Here is a 22,968-nt window from a genome sequence, read left to right on the forward strand (position 1 = left end):
TGGTGGAACTCATGAAAATATAGGTTTATTGTAGATAATCAAAGTTTCATAATTGGACATTTTGTAGTCATTAAGTGGAGATAAAAGGTGATAAATATACAATACACGTGTTTAAGTGTATTTAGAGAAACAGTTCTACAGATCTCAGAATGTATTAGACACACTGGCAATCATCACTGATAGATCTAAGTTAATGCAGAAACAGACCAACAATTCACACTATTGTGTCCTACAGATTCCTCTAATTCTCTCTACACATGGAAGCAGGATACACATTCTCCAGTTTGGCTCTGGTGGCCACTTGTAAGAATCAAAAGAGATCAAACGCTGGAGAAAGGGCTGTGGGTGAGATGACTGCCAGAGGAAACCGCTCACTTGAAGAACTGCTTGGTTTCAGTTAAGTCATACATTTCTTTGCAATGGAAAACCTCCCTGTCATTTCTGTTCTAAAAATAATCAGGCTAGTTGAAAAAAAAAAGCCTTATTATTTCATAAACTACACACCAATACTTTCTTGAATAAGTATCCATCTTTTTAAACACCTGGGTCCATTTCAAGTGTTCTGCTTTCAAATTCAGCACTTCTGCAGTTGTAAATGGGTTTAAGAATACATAGCGCATCCAAATATCAGAGCAGATTGGGGCAATGTTCAGATGCTACAAAGAGCAATAGGTAAAACATCCCACTCAACCCACTGAAGTTGCTGATACATGCTGTCAGCCTACTCCTTTTACCTCTTGGAGGGCCCAAGAAATTCATAATTTCAGAAGGAAGCCCTTGGTCAATGAAGCAGCCAGTGTAGCTGCCATCAGGAGAACTTCAGGTCACATGTCCCTAGGTCTTCATACCCCCATGAAAGGGAATAAAGCCAGGAACCCATATTAGTCTCTTATGATCCTTTGTATTTCTGCATCATCTGTTATAACCTCTCCTTTTTGAGTTCTAATTTTGTCAATTTGATTCTTCTCTTTTTTACTTGATGAGTCTGGCTAAAGGTTTGTCAATTTTGTTTACCTTCTCAAAGAACCAGCTTTCAGTTTCATTAATTTTTACTATTCTTTCATTTCTTTCTCATTTATTTCCACTCTGATCTTTATAATTTCTTTCCTTCTGCTAACTCTGGGGTTTTTTTTGTTGTTGTTCTTTTTCCAGTTGTTTTAGGTGTAAAGTTAGGTTGTCTATTCACTGTTTCTTGATGTAGGACTGAATTGCTATAAACTTCCCTCTTGGAACTGCTTTTGCTGCACCATGTGACCCAGCAATTCTACTACTAGGCATGTAACCAGAGGAAACCAAAGTGGAAAAAGACACATGCAGTCCAATGTTCACTGCAATAGCTAGAACACAGAAGCAACCTAAATGTCCATCGATGGATGGATAAAGAAGCTGTGGTACATATATACAATGGAATATTAGTCAGCCATAAAAAAGAATGCATCTGAATCAGTTCTAATGAGGTGGATGAATCTGAGCCTATTATACAGAGTGAAATAAGTCAGAAAGAGAAAAACAAATATTGTATACTAATGCACATATATGGAATCTAGAAAGATGGTACTGATGAAATTATCTGCAGGGCAATCGAGACACAGACATAGAGAACAGACTTATGAATGGCAGAGGAGAAAGGAGAGGGTGGGATGCATGGAGATAGTAACATGGAAACATGCATAACCACATGTAAAATAGAGAGCCAATGGGAATTTGCTGCATGACTCAGGAAACTCAAAGTGGGGCTCTGTAACAACCAACAGAGGTGGGATGGGGAGGGAGGTGGGAGGGAGGAAGGTTCAAAAGGGAGGGGACAAATATGTACCTATGACTGATCATATTGAAGTTTGGCAGAAACCAACACAGTACTGTAAAACAATTATCCTTCAATTAAAAATAAATAAAATTTTTAAAATTGCATAAGAAAAAAAAAAGATGGGTAACCCAGAGGTCTATGTGCAAGGGCAAGACCCTCTCCCAACAATACTCCCATCAGCAGCACCATGATCTGCCTAGGAGATGGGCTAATTTCAGTGCAACGTTTATCACAAGTTACACCTGTTTCATGAGAGACTCGAGTCCCCCACTTGGACTTTCATTTCATAGGGTTCTGCACAGCCTCACAAGACCCCATCTCCTACTAACCCTCCACTCTCAAATCCTTCAACTTGTCTGCAAGTCTAGCAAAACCCCTTCTCTGTCTGAGGATCCTCTCCTCTGAGTCTTACTTTCACCTTCTTGCTCTCCTAGGAAACCTGGCTTTCCCCGAAGGCTTGGCTTCCTCTGTAGCTATTCAAGTGGCAGCCGCTTTTTCTCTCACATCCCTCAAACAGCTGGATCTCCAGTGGGGGTGAGGGGGAGATGTCCTCCTAGAACCTGATAGCTATTCTCAGATTTTCTCCCCTTTTCCTTAAAACCCTACTTTTGAATTTCATGCGATCATGACGTGAATTTCATATCACCAAAACCCTAAATATCCCTCTCTAGTGGAGTTCAATATTACTGCTGTAATTCTTACTCATTTCAACATCCACATAGTTGACCTTTCCCAAACACTACTGTGGTTGATTGAATGGTGAGCCCCTCAAAAAATATGGCCAAATTCTAACCTCTGGAACCTGAGAATATGTTAGAAGAGCAAATATTACCTTCTGTGGCAAAATAGGTAACTGAGTTAAAGATCTGGGAAGGAAACATTTATCCTGGATTATCTGGATGGGCCCTAAATGCAATTACATGTATCCTTATAAGACAGACACACAGAGAAGACAGAGAAGAGGAAGCGGTCATGTGACCAAGGAGGAGAGACGGGTGAGGCAGCCACAAGTCAAGGAATGACAACAGCCACAAAAGTGGAAGAGACAAAGAAGAGCATCATGGCTAACTTTGTGTGTCAACTCATCTATGCGCAATTGTTTGCGCCCAGACATGCAAACAAACAGTATTTTCAGTGCTCCTGTAAGGGTGTTGTTGGATGAGATCAACACACGGATTGGTATTCTGAGTAAAGCAGATTTCTCTTTCTAAGTGGGTGGGCCTCATCCAATCAGTTCAAGACCTGAATGGAATAAAAAGTCTGACCCTCTCTCAAGTAAGAGAATTCTTTTAAACTGGGACACTGGGTTTTCTGGCTTTTGGACTTGAATGGCAACATCTGTTCTTCCTGGGTCTCACACCTGTAGGCCTTTCAGACACAGATCTACATTATTAGTTCTGGTTCTCACACCTTCAGACCCAAGCTGGAACTACATCCTTGGCTCTCCTGGGTTCTTGGCTTTCTGCCTCTTTCCACAGATTTTGGGAATTGTCAGCTTCTGTTGCTGCCATGAGCCAATTCCTTATAATAAATCACTTCTTATATAAACGTAAACCCTACTGATTCTGTTTCTCTGAAGAACCCTAACACAAATGGATTCTTCCCTGAAGCCTCCAGAGGAAGTGTGGCCCTGCTCACACCTTGATTTCACACTGTAGTGTCAATGGACAGAGAACAGACTTGTGCTTGCCAAGGAGGAGGTGAGGGAGGGATGGATTGGGAGTCTGGAGATAGTAGGTGCAAGCTATTACATACAGAAGGGATAAACAAGGGCCTACTGTATGGCATAGAGAACTAGATTCAATTTTTTGTTGTCATTTAGTCGCTAAGTTGTTCCTGACTCTTGTGACCCCATGGACTGTAGCCCACCATGGACAGGCTTCTCTGTCCATGGGATTTCCCAGGCAAGAATATTGGAATGAGTGGCCATTTCCTTCTCCATTCTGCCATTTCCTTTTCAACCCAAGGATTGAACCCCCATCTCCTGCATTGGCAGGCAGATTCTTTAATGTTAAGTCACCAGGGAAGCTCTAACTATATTCAATAATCTGTGACAAACCATAGTGAAAAAGATCATGAAAAAGAATATGTGTGTATATATATATATAACTGAATCACTTTGATGTACAGTAGAAATTAACACAACATTGTAAGCCAACTACACTTCAATAAAATAAATTTTAAAATAAAATAAAAGATCATGGTGTCCAGAATTGTGATGGAATAAATTTCTGTTTTAAGCCACCACATCTGTGGTAATTTGTTACAGCCACTTTAAGAAACCTATACACCGGTCTTCCCTGAACTCTTCTACAACAACCTGTCCTCCACTCTGTATCAGCCACCAGTTTCAAGTCTTGTTCTAGAACGCTGTATTACCAATTGTCGTATATTATCTAAAATCTCGAGTCAAGTACCCTACTCTCACACCAGCTTCTATCTTTCTTTCACTCCTTCCAGTGTCCTGCCTCCAACAATACTTCAACACCAGTGGGACCTAAACTTCATTGGACCTACCACCTTCTCCCAGTCCCTTATCCTCCTCACGGTCTCGTTTCTCTCTTTAACCAACTTGCACGCCACGCCCATTATTACATTCATTTCTTTGCATACTCTCCAACCTCTCTCACCAGCTCTCTTCCTTTGTCATACTCCTTTGTCAAAACACCAACTCTACCTATTCTGCTTCTCAAACATTGAGGGGGCGGAAGTAAAATACACAACTACACCAACTGGTCTGACTCTGAATTCATAACCACCAACCTCAAGTTAGTCATTCCAATCGCAGCTCAAATGTCACTTCTTAAGAAAAACTTTCCCTGACCAATTTTTAACAGCTTTATTGACATACATACTTCACATATCATAAAACTCACCTTTTTAAAGTCACAATTCAGTGGGTTTTTTTTTAAATATATTCAAAAGAGTTGTTAACCAAAACTAATATCTCATTTCAGAAGATCTTTTTTTCACCCTCAAAAGAAACTCAGTACTCTTTTTCCCCACTCCACTAACCTACCTTGTCTCTATGTATTTGCCTATTGTGGACATTTCATATAAATGGAATCATACCCTATGTGCCATTTTATGTTTGGCTGCTTTCATTTACATATTTTCAAGGGTTCTTCCATGTTTTAGCATGCATCAGTACTTCATTACTTTTTGTTGCCTAGTAATATTCCATTATGTTGACATAACACATTTTGATTATCTGTTCATCAGTTGGCAGACATTTGGGTCTATTTCCACTTTTTAGGTATTTTGAATGCTGTCTCTATGAATATTCATGTACAAGCTTTTGTGTGGACAGAGTAACTTCAATTCTCAAAGGAGAATTCTCAATTTCTACCTAAGAGTGCAACTGTCAGCTCAATGGCAACTGTTTAACATTTTGTTGTTGTTCAGTCACTAAGTCATGTCCAACTCTTTGTGACCCCATGGACTGCAACATGCCAGCTTCTCTGTCCATCACTATCTCCCTCAGATTCCTCAAACTCATGTCCATTGAGTCTGTGATGTCATCCAACCATCTCATCCTCTGTCGCCCCCTTCTCCCCTTGCCCTCAGTCTTTCCCAGCATCAGAGTCTTTTCCAATGAGTCGGCTCTTTGTATCAAGTGGTCAAAGGATTGGAGCTTCAGCATCAGTCCTTCCAATGAATATTCAGGGTTGATTTCCTTTAGGATCGACTGGTTTGATCTCCTTGCTGTCAACAAGGAGTGTAAGCCACAGTATGCAAGTCTCAGCAGTTTCTCTGAGAAGCATGGGGCACTGGCCTTAAGGGACTCGATTCTGTACCAATTTTCTTCACCTGTGTATCTCACCTCTTGCTATAACCTGCTAAAAGTGAGGATACTGTTTTATGCCTTTAAAAAATAGTCCTCCTGGGATGTCCCCTGTGGGCCAGTGATTAAAGCTCTACTCTTCCAACGCAAGGAGCCTGGGTCTGATCCCTGGTCAGGGAACTAGGATCCCACACGTTAAGTGGTACAACCAAAAAAATAAATAATAAAGATTTTTTTAAAAAGGTAAAAAATAGTCTTCCTGCCTAGTTTTGCACTATGTACAAAGTAGCTGTTGAACTATGACATGTAACTATTTAGAAATAAACAGGGGCATGGCCAAGAAACATACCTCCTCCTCCATGAAAACATACTATCTTTTAGAATTTTAGAGATGGGAGGAGAGGTATACTGATCACATGAAAATGAAATACTGCTTCTGACAAAAGTCAACAGTCTTAATTGTTTCAAGTCTATAACAACATAAGCTTCTCTGATTCCTTCAAGTAAATGGTTTAATATCATTGCTGCCCAAACAACTACACTGGACATATATAAGTTGCCCATTAACATTTACTCAAAAAAGAAAACAAGCAATCATAGTAACAAAGGTTGTTAAATCCAGTACTTTGCCATGTATAGGTTTTCAAGTGTAGGATAAGTAACTTTGTTCTGAGGTGGAGTCTGCCACCTGGTGGGAAGAAAGGTGAAATTTCCATATCCTCAGCTAAGTTACGTAACTACCTCTACCAAGACATTCTACCAACAAACTGTACTGTGGTACAAGTGTACTTTGTACACACACACATACTCCCTACCGTGAAGTGACGACCACAAGGGAATTGGTCAAATTTCTCTTGGTAAAGTGAAGACCAGAATGCACAGAGATCAGAACATAAGGCGGGGGGAAGGCAAGGAGTGGGAGCAGGCTTGTGTATCTCCATCCTCCTTGCATATCAAGAAAGAGTTAAGAGTTTCAGTTTGGGAAAATGAAGAAGTCCCAGAGATGGATGGCAGCGATGGCTGCACAACAACATGAATAAACTTAATGCCGCCAAACTGTACTAATTTAGTAGAAAAACTTTGATAGACTCCTTGGCTGATGGAAATCCTTGTTCAGATTGTAAGGCTTTATCCTCTGGGTGGCAGACTGTATTTTCCAAACATAACTGCAGGGATCTCTCCTGCCACCCATGCTCCACTGTGATGAATTTTATCACCACCCCACCATCATCAGAGATGAAGTCCCTTCTCCAGCCTTAGCAACTGTGACCAATACAATATGGTGGAGGATCATGATATAACTTCACAGCCAGGTCAGACAAGGCCCTGCGGCTTTCCCCAGCACTCCAGGCACGTTGGTACTCCCGTTGCTTCCCCGTTGCGGGGATGTTCTCTCTTAAAACACAGTATCCACGCCATGAAAAGCATAAGCCACATTCAGAGACCCATTCAGAGACGGCTCCTGTCAATCATCCCAGCCTTATGATCTGAACGAGGATTTAAGTGGTTAACTCAGTCACAGAGACTATCATATTTTCTATTAAATCATACTTTTAAAAGGAAAACTTTATTCAAATAACTACGCATCATATTTAGTAGAATTTTTATGGCCATATTTAAATGATTCAGATTTGGAGGAAGACTCTTCTAAAGTATTCTAGATATAGCGTTTTTGTAGGTTTTTGGGTTTTTTTTTTTTTATCACAGTTAAATGATCTTTAGCCCATACCTTCCCCATCTCAGCTGATGGTAATTCCATCCTTCTATTTAGGTCAAAATCTTAGCATTTCCTTGGACTCCTTTCCTTTCACAAGCCACATTCAACCCATGAGACAGATTTATAAAATATATTTTAATTCAATTCTTTTTATCTACTACTAATTCTTTTTATCTCTACTGCTAATATCCTATCATGTCTTGTTTAATTACTGCAATTACATCTCCAAAATGGCCTGTTTCTGTCTTTTCCTTCCACTGTTCACTTTTTACATGGCATCCAGGCTGATCATTTAAAAATATAAATCAATGCAAGCTATTTTTCTACTCAAAACTCTAAAGAGTCCTCCTTTCACTCAGAGTAAAAACTGAAGTCCTTACAATGGCCACCAAGGCCCTTGTTACCTCTTTGACCTCCTCTCCTACAACTGTCCCCTTGCTCTGTCCACTTTGTCTACTCTGGGTTTTTTTTGTTCCCTGAATTGAAGCACAGTCTTGCTCTACAGCCATGACACTGAAAACTCCTGCTCTTCCCAGATGTCTGCAGGCAAACATCTAAGACTGCTCAAATCTCATTTTGTCAGCAAGGCCTCTAAGACTCTCCCCACTCCTACCCTTCATTCCTTTTTCTGATTTCTTGCTCATGTGAGAGTATAAACTGGCAGACGGGTTCTGATCCAGGCATCCAGGTACCCAGCCTCCTTTCATCTAAGGACTCTGCCTCTGGGAACTAACAGAGGAATGAAACTACATTTCATTTGGGCAAATGTACAGAGGAAGTGGGAAGGGTAAAGACAGAGAGACTGGAGAAGACACAATTGCTGTAAACTACCTTGACCCTAATATCACTTTCAAACAAACTCCACTGGTAAGAACTAGTCCCATGGCCCATCTGGCTACAAGGAGGATGGGTTATATAATCTAGTTATATACCCAGGAGACATCACTTTGCCAACAAAGGTCCATCTAGTCAAAGCTATGGTTTTTCCACTAGTCATTCATGTATAGATGTGAGAGTTGGACTATAAAAAAAGCTGAGCACAGAAGAATTAATGCTTTTGAACTGTGGTGTTGGAGAAGACTCTTGAGAGTCCCTTAGACTGCAAGGAGATCCAGTCAGTCAATCCTAAAGGAAATTAGTCCTCAATATTCATTGGAAGGACTGATGCTGAAGCTGAAATTGCAATACTTTGGCCACCTGATGTGAAGAAGTGACTCACTGGAAAAGACCCTGATACTGGGAAAGACTGAAGGCAGGAGGAGAAGGGGACAACAGAGGATGAGATGGTTGGATGGCGTCACTGACTCGATAGACATGAGTTTGAGCAAGCTTTGGGAGTTGGTGATGGACAGGGAAGCCCAGTGTGCTGCAGTGCATGGGGTTGCAAAGAGCTGGACACAACTGAGCAACTGAACTGAACTGATCCAGGAAGAAAAGGAAAGCACGGATACTGGTAAGCACTTTTAATCTTTCTTCTGCTACACAGAGAATACACTCAAACCTCCCCGACTATCCAAAAGCAAACCTAAAGTCCCCTTAAGTCAGGACATCAAACTACAAGTGCAGGACCTCTGACTCTTGCACACTCTCCTTCATCAAGACCACGTGCAGTTCCTGAGGCTGCATCCGATGAACTGAACAGGCGTGTCATCTGCACCTGCCCTCCCTAGTCCCAACATACAACAGCAGGGCAAGAGCAGAAGGTTCTTCTTCATCCAATATCCTCCTTGGTTCAGCTGGGCTCTGGCGTGCCCTCCTAAGGGGCTGTAAAACCTTCACAACCCACCTCCTTCCAGAACAAGTTCTGGGTCCTTAAATAGTTTTACATTTACAGCTCAAATCGTCAGGCTCATGGTTCCGTTGCCAATATAATTCGCTCAAAAACTTAGCAGGCCTTTGATCTATTTGTTTCCAGTCAGTTCCATGTGCCAGAAACCACACACAAAGTTCTTTCCCAGACAAAATTCTCAATCCTGATTTATGCGTTTGCCTCCATGACTCTTGCTTTCAACTAACAGCAGCCACATGGGGGCCAGATGAAACAATAGGTCAGCGGTTTCCAACTTTGGCTGCAAAACAGAATCACTTGGGGGAACTTTCAAAAACGGCCTGTGTCCAGGTTCTGTGTATCCTGGAGCCAGTAAATCAGAAGCTATGCAGGTGGGAGTAAGATAATTCTGGTGAGAGCAGCAGTTCTGATGGACTCTCACCCTTCATCTGAGCTTGGCCACAGGACGGGGTCACTTTTTTTCAACTGAGAATGTTTACTAGGTCTTTGATGCTCAAAGCCTCTCTCAACTCTTATCTCCTACTCTCTAGTCTGCTTTTCCTTTCTCTGCCCCAACTCTCAGAACTTTCTCTATTCCCTTTCGTTTTTTTGTTTGAAAACTAGCCAATTCTTTCCTTAACTCCTCTCTTTCATGTAATACCTTAACAATAAGTCAACACACACTGTGACCTTTTCCAATGTTTGACCAAGAGTTAACGTGGCTTGAGGTAGGTTTTCCAAGTTACCATGGATGACAAATTTACCAAACTGGTCATCTCTGCGGCACCTGGGTTTCTGTCCTTCCCATCCCCAATGTCAGTGTCCTCATCAGGGTGCTACCTGACTGCTAAGTCAATGAAACAAATTTAAAGGTTTTGTTTTAATAGAACTCTACTTCTAGTATCAACCACGGTAGCAAAAACTAAAACCTCAGTGGCTTAATACAAGGTTTCTTTCTTGCTCCCATGAGAGTCACACAGGCTGGCAGGATATTCTTCTCACCCATTGTTCAAAGACCCAGTTTCCTTTCATTTTATACTTTCACCCTCTCTGGGTCCTAAAGAAATTCTCTTTATAGTTTTACCCTCTCTGGGTCATTAAGACATTTTATAGTTTCACCCTCTCTGGATCCTAAAGAAATTCTCTCCATTAAGCTGGTAGAGAAAGAGAAAAGGCATCCAGCTATTAACTGTCTTGTTCTGGAAAGACACATATCACTCTAATCACATTCCCCTGGTAAGAGTTATTCACATGGTCCTTTTAGATACAAAGGGGCTGAAAAATGTAGTCTAGATATGTGCCCAGCAAGAACAGGAAAACAGGGTTGTTGGCAAGCCTTAGTGGTCTCTTTAACACCCCTTAAAATTTAAGCTCCATCAGGGTAGGAAGAGGAGAGTGAAAAAGCTGGCTTAAAACCGAACATTCAAAAAACGAACATCATGGCATACAGTCCCATCACTTCATGACAAATAGATGGGGAAACAATGGAAACAGTAACAGACTTTATTTTGGGGGGCTCCAATATCACTGAGGATGGTGACTGCAGCCATGAAATTAAAAGACGTTTGCTCCTTGGAAGAAAAGTTATGACGAACCTAGACAGCATATTAAAAAGCAGAGACATTACTTTGCCGACAAAGATCCGTCTAGTCAAAGCTATGGTTTTTCCAGTAGTCATGTATAGATGTGAAAGTTGGGATTATAAAGAAAGCTGAGCACCGAAGTATTGATGCTTTTGAACTCTGGTATTGGAGACTCTTGAGAGTCCCTCGGACAGCAAAAAGAACAAACCAGTCAATCCTAAAGGAAATCAGTCCTGGATATTCATTGGAAGGACTGATGCTGAAGCTGAAACTCCAATAGTTTGGCCACCTGATGCAAAGAACTGATTCATTTGAAAAGACCCTGGTGCTGGGAAAGATTGAAGCAGGAGGAGAAGGGGGTGACAGAGTATGAGATGGTTGGATGACATCATCGACTCAATGGACATGAGTTTGAGCAAGCTCTGGGAGTTGGTGATGGACAGGAAAGCCCCCGTGGGGGTCACAAAAAGTCGGACACAACTGAGCAACTGAACTGAGGGTAGGAGTCTTTGTCTGGTTTGTTCATAGATAGATCTCATAGGCCTTTTACACTGCCTGGAACATAGCAGATGCTCAAAAAATATCTTTTGAATAAATAATAAATGGACAGAATGAATCACAGGTATGGTACCATATGACTTCTTTTCTATAATAAAGGTAAAAGAATGGATTGATGACTAAAAGAAAAATGAAGTATACTGCATAGTTATTACATAAAACATTAAAGAGAACTCTTAGAAAAATAAAAATAAAAATTCTAAGCACCAACACTACACATATCCAATCTACAACAGAATTCATGCACACTAAATTCATCTGTTGTAAACATACAGAGAAACATTCATTCAAAATATTAATACAAATATAGTGGACAAATTCAAAAAAATTACCATTAAACTGATTATATATTTTTTCTTAGGTGGAAACTTCTTTAACCAAATAGCCTCAAATTTCACCCATATCTTCCTCAAAGAATAAGAACATTGCACACAGAGCCCCAATCTTAAAAACAAGTTACACTTACACACACACACACACACACACACACACACACACACACTGCTAAAAGATCCTCCCAGGATGCATTTACCATTGTAAGGCACATACTCATCAAAATTCAGAACTGATACATTTATGACACCAGCATCAAAATTAAGTGTGCTGATAACACTTGATTTTCTTGAAATCTTAAGTTACCACCACAAAAATGAATGAATAAACTAGAAAAAAATAACAAAACTGAAATTTTTTAAAGATGGGTATAAGACTTACTTCACAAGGGTGTTGTGAGGATCAAATAGAAATTTAAAAATTCACTTGTGATTTCTGTACTTTAGGTATACTATAGATCAACAGGTATGAAAAACCGCTCTGTAAATCATAAAGCAATATTCAAACAGTCACTGATGTTTAAGTAAATGTAACATTCCCATTTCTACAAGGGTTATAAATTAGCTAAATGAGTAAGTTTAAAGCAAGGTGAAAAAGAAGGTCCTCATCCTCCTAGCCCTGACATCTAGAAGGAGAATTTTCAGTAGATACACTCAGAATCCAATCATTCTGAGATAGCAAAAAGCTATCTCAGTGTAAAGAGTGACACTCTAAATAAGAAACAGCCAAAAAATACTAAAAAGTCAATTAACAGCATGGGATACTTGAAGAAAAAGGAACAATTTTAAAATCTATAAATCCTTTCTAGCCAATTAAAGAGAATAAACTATAGGGTTTTTCCCCCACTTTGTCTTTTTAAAAAATTTAAAATAATGTCTCCTCAACCAAAAATAAAATTGGAATTTACAATACAACAAGACTCAGGACAGGAGGTTCAGTTTAACAAAACTTTATGGTTTAATTGTAACTGAAAAGCCATCTAAGAAAAAAATGATCTCTAACACATTATCAAAGATGTAGGAAATAAAGAACACACTTGATTAAAGTTTGCTCTTGGTTTTTAACTAATCCCTTATTTGCTTTTTTCTTGGTTGAGTTTTAAGAAGAAAGAAAAGAAAGAAAAAAGAAAGAAGATGTAAAGAAGACTAAAAGAAAAAAGACCTGCTTCCAGCCCCCAATAATGAAGCTAATACATAAGTTTAGTATGATGCCCAGGCTAAAGAACCTAGATCCACAATTATACTTATGACCATAAATATTTTTCTACCTTTTGGCAAACCAACCAACCAATCAACAAACAAGAACTAGAGGGAGAAGTTTTAAAACAAGGCTATAGCAACTGTTAGGAAATAAAAATATGGCATTTTTCTAAACTCTGGAAATAAACTGGAAGAAGGGAAGAAAAAAAATGACTGATGCTACACTTGCTACATGATTTATAAACACGACACAGAAAAGTTAAACACTGACCTCCACCTAAATATTGTTATTTAAAAGACTACTTTTGAAAGAGCTATCAATGTGGTAACTGTAAAATACAGTATTTTCCCAATTTTCAAGAGTCAAAAATCTAACCTCCCCTTATGCAGCTTTCTTTGCAACATTTAAATCCTATAAGCATGAATAAAATTTGCTTGCAAAAAAGAAATTTAAATCTTCCTCATAATGCAGCTAGCTTCTTGTAGGAACTTATGTTAATGAGATAATTTAGAATGTGCACAAAGATTTCATCAAAAGCATGTGCACTGCAACATTAACCCTAAATGCTCAAGAAAAGCACAAAATACACTCTGGAACATCTTTAATACATACGACACAGATGTAAAAACAAAGCTCAGTTTTGTGAAAGCAAATGTCTTGTCAAGGGGAGATGCTGGTGATATATTATTTAATGTGAATACAAAGTTGCAAAGTGTTAAAACAAACAAACAACAACTCTGCTTGTCAAATCAAATGATGAAGCACAACACATCTGCAAACCCCATCATAAAAGTCAGGGTTAATATTTTATGACGCCACATCCTTATTTGATAGGCATCTACCAGGGAAGAAGCCCTTCGTGCTGTTGCCGATGAAACAGATAAGCGCCGGGGACACAGACTGAGACACAGAGCGGTTACCCAGGAGGAGTGCTCCTTCATCTGGTGCTGGTTGCTGTGGGGGCCGCTGGCATGGCCGCGCCAAAAGCAGCTCTGGCAGAGCTGGTAGTTGTGGCACTGCTGGCATCGGTACCGGAAACCCATCATGCTCTCGCAGCGGCAGTAGGAGCACTCCACGGGGTGGAAGACTGCAGGGCGGGGAGAGGGCCAGAGAGAGACAGAGGTCACCGTCAGCTGCAGAAGAAGGTCAGCGCGGCACAAGACCAAACCTAACGTAAAAGCCAAGGTGCAAACACAACTAGAACCGAAGAACTGCAACTGTCTTCCATTTAGTTCATCTAACCAGCCAGTGCATCCTAAAGATCTGTCCTGGGTGTTCACTGGAAGGACTGATGTTGAAGCTGAAACTCCAATACTTTGGCCGCCTGAAGCGAAGAGCTGACTCATTTGAAAAGACCTTGATGTTGGGAAAGATTGAGGGCAGGAGGAGAAGGGGACAACAGGATGAGATAGTTGGATGGCATCACCGACTCAATGGACATGGGTCTGGGTGGACTCCGGGAGTTGGTGATGGACAGGGAGGCCTGGCGTGCTGCGGTTCATGGGGTCGCAAAGAGTCGGACACGACTGAGTGACTGAACTGAACTGAACCAGCCATTCAATGAAATAAAAAGACAATACCAAAATGTCCCATTGAGAAGCGATTACAATCCACCTTAGAAACCAATCAATTTCCTTCTTTAAAACATCATTCATGTCTCAAAGGTTAGGTACACATATAAGTAAGGAGGAGAGACAACTTTACTCCAAATTTCTCTTCCAATCCTATTTCTTTTTAAGAAATGTATATTGTTAGCTGTGGACACATGTCTCCTTCACTCACATAAAATCTGTGAGGGCCAGGATGACATGCTATGTGTCTCTATTACCTGCGAGTGGTATTTCACACAGTCCCTTGGATTGATGATCTTGAAATGTTTGCTGAATTAAATACTATTACATGCTGGGGTGCAAATGGGAACTGGTTAAAAAAGAAAAGTAAGGCAAGTCACATCAAAATACCAGTTTTAATAGATAGTCAATGGGAATTTGCTGCATGACTCAGGAACTCAAACCAGGGCTCTGTAACAACCTAGAGGAGTGGGCTGGGGAGGGAGATGGGAGGGAGGCTCTAGAGGGAGGGGACATATGTACACCTATGGCTGATTCATGTTGAGGCTTGGCAGAAACCAACACAATTCTGTAAAGCAATCATCCTTCAATTAAAAAAAATTTTTTTAATTAAAAAAAAAAAAGTACTAGTTTTAGGTAAGAGCTTGAAGTACTGACATAAAATAAAGTACTCTAATCTAACCAATGAAGGGGCAGTGATTTGGAGGAAGGGAAACTCAGTGACCTGCCATTCTTTTCTCCACCTCACACAGCATCTTACCTCGTGGAAAATTGCCAGCTGGCAGTTAGGATTTATAAGGGTTACTGGGGCCTCAATGTCCAGTTCATTGAGTGGAAAGTGGGCAATAAATGCACAACTGTGTATTACAGATTGTTATTTATACTTTTAAATGTTGAAAGCAACATTGTTCCCTTTGCCAATTCAATTCTGAACACAAGAAGTCGATGTCAAAGGAAAGAGGGGTGTAACAGTCAAATCATCATTTGAACAGCTCTTTATGGCCCTATGGCTACAAAGGCAATCTTATCTCAATCATAAGGACTTCTAGTCCTGCTTCCAAAAATGTAGGTTAACTACAGAATCAAGACTCAAAACAAACAAGGACAAAGCCTGAGCACTTGGTGAAAAAAATAATGCAACAAGATCACTAAAGAATAACAGAAAGAGTAAAATCTGGAATGAGAAATCGAATGCATAAACTTCCTCTAAGAAATTTAAATTTTTGTCACCAAGATATGTCTAAAGAGTAATCAAAGTGTTAATCACATAAGAATGTAATCAAAATACTATGTAGAAAGTCACAACAAAATGTTCATATGGATAATGATAATACATCTTGACAAATGAGATTCCCTCTAGGGAATGGCAACCCACTCCAGTATTCTTGCCTGAAAATCCCATGGAAGGAGGAGCCTGGCGGGCTACAGTCCGTGGGGTCACAAAGAGTCAGACACGACTGAGCGACTTTACTTCACTACTTGGTAGAATAGACATAAAGTGATTTTATGAAAATGAGCTGGATATGAAGCTACTAAAACATTTAGGGCTATAAAAGTATTGCTCCCCCAAGGAAGCAATATTGTTATAATTTAATAGCACAAATCTCTTTCCAAAAATCCTGTTTAAAATTTAGCTGTTTTAGTCTACTCAAGAAATTCCAGAACTTTAGGAAAACAATCATGCATCTAAGGACTTGTGAACTAAAGTCATAACTGGGCAAAAGGCTGAGAAGTTTAAAAAAAATAAAAGATATGAACAGGAGGCAGAAAATATAAGAGAGTACAGTTATGTTCTCTCATTCTTACAAAATGAAGAAGAAGACTCTAATTTTTAGTGCCTGCCACCTTTCACTCTTTCTCTTCTGTGGAATAAGGAGAGAAAGGCAAGAGCCATGAGAGAAGGGAAGGTCCAGAGAAAACTAGGGCCTTTCCTTTAATGAACTGAAACAACCTAAACAAGGAGATAAGCTGATAACAATACTAGAAAAACCTAAGAAGTTACTCAGAGGTAAATACCATTTCAATTCCAAGTCAAACAAAGATTCCCAGGTGGCACTAGTGGTAAAGAACCCGCCTCCCAAAGCAGGAGATGCAAGAGACATAGGTTTGATCCCTGGGTCGGGAAGATCTTCTGGAGGAGGGCATGGCAACCCACTCCAGTACTCTTGCCTGGAGAATTCCATGGGCAGTGGAGCCTGGCAGGCTACATAGTCCATGGGGTCACAAGAACTGGACACTACTAATGCGACTTAGCATGCATGCACCTGGAGAGAATACTGAGAGTAATTCAGTAGTAAAGAAAAAAACTGGGTACTGGTGAAACCAAGTACCAAATTCTATCTTAGCTACTTTCCTTTAAACTATTCCAAAATAATTATAATTTTAACAGTGGATATTTAATACATTCAATTTTTTGGAGCTAAGCTTTTTATAAACTACAGGGGAAAAAAAGGAAGTCATGGCTAAGTTGGGTGGGTTCAAGCAGAAAACAATCATCTGGAATCTGGAGGGAAAAGCCTAGAGTTTGAAACACAAAGTTTTCTGACCTGATATTACTACATTGGTATCCTAAGTAATACGTCCCCTTTCCTCTTTTTTTTTTTTTTGGAGAAATAAATATTCTTCTTTGAAGCTGAAACTACCAATTCAAATGATGGAGTGCCAACAAATGTCAATTACAATTTTCAGTGACAATAGCTAAGAACATTACAAATAATCTCAGTTCACATACTTCCTGTAGCACAGGGGACTGAATGATTAAAAGTTCTGCTTACCATTCTCCACGTGGGCAAGCCTATGCATGAGAGGTAGCCAGACAAGGCACTGGGGAGGAGGATCAGCCATCATTGTGTCTAAAAACATATTTAGCATTATCTTTTTCTGTGAAGAGAGAAAAAAAGAAACTTATTTTTCAAGTTACCTCTGAACTCTAACATTAAGCTAACAGGATTCTCACAGCCAAGGTGTAATGAATTACATGGGAAATTTTATAGCAAAATAAATAATATTTTGCAATACTACAGACATTGCAACACACTATCCTAAATACTATTGCTATATTCAAATGCATTTCCACTTATTTTATTTGAGTCTTAAAACAAGTATATAAAACAAATAAGCTAGGATGGAAATACTGTGTTGTACACCTGAAATTTGGAGAAGGGAATGGCAACCCACTCCAGTATTCTTGCCTAAAGAATTCCATGGACAGAGGAGCCTGGCAGGCTACAGTCCATGATGTCACAAAAGAGTCAGATACGACTGAAGGACTAATACACACACACCTGGAACTAATATTGTAAGTCAACTGTATTTCAATAAAGATATGAAATGAAAAAAGATAAAGAGGCATTACTATCTTCATTTTACAGATGAGACAATAAAGGAATAACACATTTAAATAACTTGTAAAAGTCCTACCCAAATCAGAACAACTCAGGTATCCTTCAAAAGACTATTTCTGAAGAAATCTGAAGCAAAGTCTCAGATCCAAGACAGAGGACAGGCCAGCAGTGAATGGAGAGAGGGAAAGGGTCTCACATATATGCAAGAGGGCTGAGGGTGATAACAGTAGGAAGTTACCATCCAAAGGCCCTCTATACACAGCTGTGCACTGATGGTGTGGTTTGAGAAATGTCTACTCAAATAGGCTAAAGTTTTCCAAAGTGTTTTCTATCTCAGGAATCCAAGTTACTACTGTTTCTGAGATTTCAATGGAAATTGGGAGGAACGGGTGAACAACATAAAAATAAAGCCAGTAAGTCATCCAACATTTGAATGGAGGTTCAGACATGGAAAATATCTCTTATAGTGGATATGTAAATAACTGCAATAAACCAAAATAAAATTAAAAGCATCCACTTAAAATTGAGAAAGAAGACGCTAGGGAGTTTTTTTTAACTAGTCAGAGGTAGCTAACAAATATTAAACATATCATTCATGATAATGTTTAAATTAATATATCTGTATCTTCTTATATTTGTTAAAAATTACATTTTTACAAGCCCACTTATAATCCTAATGTTACTTTCCCTAAAAAGTCTTGACTCACTTATCATGGAGTTTTACAGGTTTTTAAAAAATCTTCAAGATGAAAAAGTTCCTTAAAAAACTAAAAACAGAGCTACCATATGACCCTGCAATCCCACTCCTGGGTATATATCCAGAGGACAACATGGTCTGAAAGGCTACATGCACCTCAATGCTTGCTCATCGCAGCACTACATAGCCAGGACATGAAAGCAACCTAAAAGTCCACAGATAGAGGAACGGACATATCTGCTATCTCAGAAGTCCCTTATAAATACACTCAGGATCAGTTTCCAAAAGTTGTCCTCAGTTCAATTCAATTCAGTCACTCAGTCATGTCCAACTCTTTGTGAACTGCAGCACACCAGGCTTCCCTGTCCATCACCAAGTCTACTCAAACTCATGTCCATCGCTTTGGAGATGCCATCCAACCATCTCATCCTCTGTCGTCCCCTTCTCCTTCCACCCTCAATCCTTCCCAGAATCAGGGTCTTTTCCAATGAGTTGGTTCTTGTCCTAAGTTGTCCTAAATCATACTATAATTGGAGGTCCACCGAAAGCATGAGGAGTGAAGCCAAAAGAACCATGTCCCAGGACTCTGTCTTCCATTAACTACGTGATTTGGGGGAAAATCACCTAATAATCTGGTTTCAGTTTTCTTATTTCTCAAGGGCTAGAGCAGCGGTTCTCCAAGTATGGTTGGAGATCCCCATGGGAGGTTCCTAAATCATTTCCAGGGAGTTCATGAGGCCAAAACTACTTCCATAATAACACTAAGATATTATCTGCCTTTTCCAGTTCATTCTCTCAAGAGTGTATGGTGGAGTGTTCCAGAGGCAACATGGCATATCCATGATTATCTGCAAAAGCTTTTAAAATATTCCTCCCTTTTCCAACTACACAGCTGTGTGAGACCAGATTATTTTTTCCATACTTACTCCAAAACAACATATCACAACAGATTGAATGGATAAACAGATATGAGAATCCAGCTGCCTTCAATTGAGCCAAGTATTAAAGAAATTTGCCAAAAATATAAAACAATGGCATGCTTCTCATTACATTTTTTTGCTTTGCAATATATTTTTCATAAAATATATTATTTGTGTTAATATATAATAGGCTTGTCATTGTTCTTTTTAAATGATTTAATATTTTTAATTTATCAATTTTAATTTCTAACATGGAAACAGTGATAGATACAACCCGTATAGACAAAAGCTCTCTGGGGTTCTCAAATGTTTTTTGGGGTGTAAAATGGTCCTGATACCAGGAAGTTTGAGAACTCATGGGACAGAATTCCTAGCTCTAAAATTTCATGACTCAGAAAAAAACTATGTGAAAAACAGACTGCCTCTTTCTCTACCTTTTTGTTTTATTTTGGTTTTGCTCTTGGATTCATGCTTTGCATTTCTCTTTATTTTTTACAGCACAATATTTATAATAAAAGCTGTAATAAAACTGCATATAATGCACATTCCTATTACAATTCTCATTTTTCTGTATTTCCCTCCAAATGCATATGTTTCTATAGAGTTACGTACATAGGGGAGATATAAATGTATGATCTGTTTTTTAACTTGTTTTATTAAATACTTTATTGTTTTGCTATGTCTTCTTTTCTAATCACTTTAACAGCTGCCTTATCCACTGAGCAAAAACACCATGATTTATTTATGCCTTTCTCAGTAAAACACTGAGGCTGTTTTTATCTTTGAATGCACTTTCATATTTTTCTTTTAATCCAGTGTTTCAGTTTGTTACCTCCCTCCCTGCCCTTTGTTGTTCTAATTCTCAATACTGACAATTACTAGTCTAGATGCCATCCATTCTCACTTCCCTCCCTCCACTTTGAGCTACAACTTTCCTGCATTAAAAGAGGGGACAAATTACCTCTTAAACGTGAGAAACCCAGTATCACTAAAATAATATGAGAAAACAAGTAAAATAATTTAGCATTAGATCATCATAATTGCAATTTCCAATCTCATTTTTATTAAAAACTCCTATTTTCTTATGGGCAATAGGTAAATAAATTTTTATCCGTTGTCCTATGACTTACTTGGTCATCAGTTAAACTGTATACAACATTTAGCTAAAAGTCTTAAAAATATCATTTTAAAAATCTTTCAGATTAAAATGTTTTTATACAAACTTCTGTGTAGAGTTATACAAATATTTTGTCTGACAAGGGCAAACACACATTAACTGGTTATGGGACCAGTGTTATGGATTGGTCTTCAATTATTAAAAGGCTCTGAATTTGTCCATATCACAGATTTATTTTGGACTTTGAAAATTAGGATACTTTGCAATGACACAACAATATAAAGTTGCTGTGCTTTTTGTCAGAGCTACTTTCATTACAGCTTTTAAAAAATGGAAAAAGTGTTTAAAAAATCTGAAATTCTGTATTTTCCTCATTGTAAAGATCGTCTCATTTAAGAAAATGATGGAATAAAAGTATCAATGAAAACAGTAAGGTTGCAAGTATATCCACGAGCTTTAAGTTTATGATTAGAATTCAAACCCAGATACTTTCTCATGTCATACTTGATTTAAAACCACTACTCAATTAATCCAACAAATAACCTGTAAGCACTGATGATTTTCTAGACTGTTAGTCACAAGGATGTAAATTTGAAGAAGACCAAGGTGCATCCCTTCAGGATATCAGTGAGCTACATATAACTGGCCAGGGACTGTAGAACAGGAAGCAATTAATCCTACATTGAAAGATTCAGAGCATCTAAGACCAGGAGATATTTAGCTGTGATATGAAATATGAGGCCTTTGTTGGAGGAGAGAGAAAAGGTCAGGGGCTACTGCATTTCAGTGAGGGCTAAGAACATAAAGAAGAGAAGAACATCACTTCTGCTTACACAAAACAAGTGAAATGCAAATCAAAACTTTGCTAACATTTCTCATCTCTCAGACTGGCAAAAAAATCCTAAATGAAAGAATATGTGCTGTTGGCAAGGCTGCAAAGAAAAAGATGGCCTTACCCATTGCTGGTGGGAATGTAAAGGGCACTGGGGCAATATCTAAAAAGAACCCATGGCATCCTGAGGCAAAAGGGTAGGAGAGATCAGGAGTGAAGAAGAAAAGACAGGCTGCAGTTGAATTGATAAGCACCACAATGTGTGGCTAACAATCCAATAGACAATGAGGAGTTTGCAGGGTTTTTGTTTTTTTTTTTAAAGCAAAATAGGGACATCAACAGGGATGTTTTTTTAAAATGATGACTTAAACTCAAATTTGCTTATGCTTAAAAGGAATAATGAATCAAAAGCAGCATCTGAGCAGGCATCGTCCTCTTCTTTTAGGCTGCCATTAGGGCAGGAAGCAAAGTGACTAGGAGTCCACGGTTCACAGATCTTTCTTGGCAAAGAATTTTCCTGCTTACCTTGAAGACTAGTGAAGCACAGACTCCAGAGTAGGGAGTACATGTAGACTGTGTGGCCAGTGAACCCCAGAGAAGTAGCTGAGCCAAGAGACCCCAACACTGTACAGCCAGCAACCTCCAGCCCTGCCTACTGGCCAGGGGATCATCAGACCCTGTTCTCAGCTCATGAGTAATAGCAGAGGGCAGGGCCTTTTTCTACAGCAATGTTCACAGTAAGCATTGTTAACTGACAAAAATCTCTTTTAAAAAATGAAAACATAAGTCAACTATACTCCATTAAACAGTAATCTTAAAAAAAGAAAACAATCTTGGAGCCATCATCATTTCTACCTAAGGAATAATTCAGCAAGACATTCTCTTCCACAGGCCCAACTAGGGCAAAATCTCAGTTTCAACTCTCTGCAATTTTGTTCAATCTAATGAAAGCCAGCGATATAGGCCTGATTACCATAGACCTGTTCATATCAAAATCCATGTTATATGCTGTAATTCATCCAATCTAAGACACCATCATTTGTAAGATGCACCATTATTTTTTTTTCCTGCCACTAAGAAAGAAAAACACTCAGCCAATTAAACTAACTCAATGACTTAATTAACTATAATCCTTCATGACATGTGAATTGGTCCCACCAGCCTCCTGATGAACTGAAATTCCTTTCATCTATTCAGAAGGATTTGGCAATTTTGCAAGGTTCAGTGGCATTGCTTCAACTGACAAGAAATGATTTTGGTCGTATCTCAATGATAAAAACACAGCTTCATCTATTTGTGGACATCTTCCTTTAAAAAAAAAAAAAGAAAGAAAATTTTCTGTAAAGCACCTGATGTTGCTTTGTAAGAAAATATGTAGTTTCTCCAATGATGAATATTTATCTCACTAAATTTATTTCTTAAATAAATTTAATAAATTTATTTCTGTGAAATTTATTTCTGTTATGTCCACAACTTTCTGTGTTTACAACAACTTTTTAATACTGAGTCAGAGTATACTCTCTCTGAGGACATCTGAAATGACAACACATGCAGTACCAAAAGGGGACATAACTCAGCTGAAGAGCCTACGACAGCAGTAACTATGATCAAGTTATTACATGTGAGCAGGAAATGACAACTCATCATAACCACCACCTGCCAAAAGCAATGGTCAGATGCCATGGGCTATACGAGAGATTTTGAGAGATGTCAGGCGTGGAAAGGGTCTTCAAATCA

The 22,968-nt window shown here is 39.0% G+C and overlaps 1 protein-coding gene across 6 annotated transcripts in view; it reads right to left on the reverse strand.

Moving 5' to 3' along the window:
• The window catches only part of DTNB (dystrobrevin beta), a 233,980-nt gene that overhangs the window by 133,371 nt on the left and 77,641 nt on the right, over positions 1-22,968 (reverse strand). For all 6 annotated transcript variants that reach the window (XM_061154961.1, XM_061154963.1, XM_061154958.1 and 3 more), the window contains 2 exons: positions 17,096-17,201; positions 13,671-13,837 (listed from right to left, as the gene is read on the reverse strand). In XM_061154961.1, coding sequence (XP_061010944.1) covers positions 13,671-13,837; positions 17,096-17,201 — 273 coding nt within the window. The remainder of the gene's footprint in view (positions 1-13,670; positions 13,838-17,095; positions 17,202-22,968) is intronic.

Source organism: Dama dama, chromosome 11 (genome assembly GCF_033118175.1).
Source record: "Dama dama isolate Ldn47 chromosome 11, ASM3311817v1, whole genome shotgun sequence".
NCBI lineage: Eukaryota > Metazoa > Chordata > Mammalia > Artiodactyla > Cervidae > Dama > Dama dama.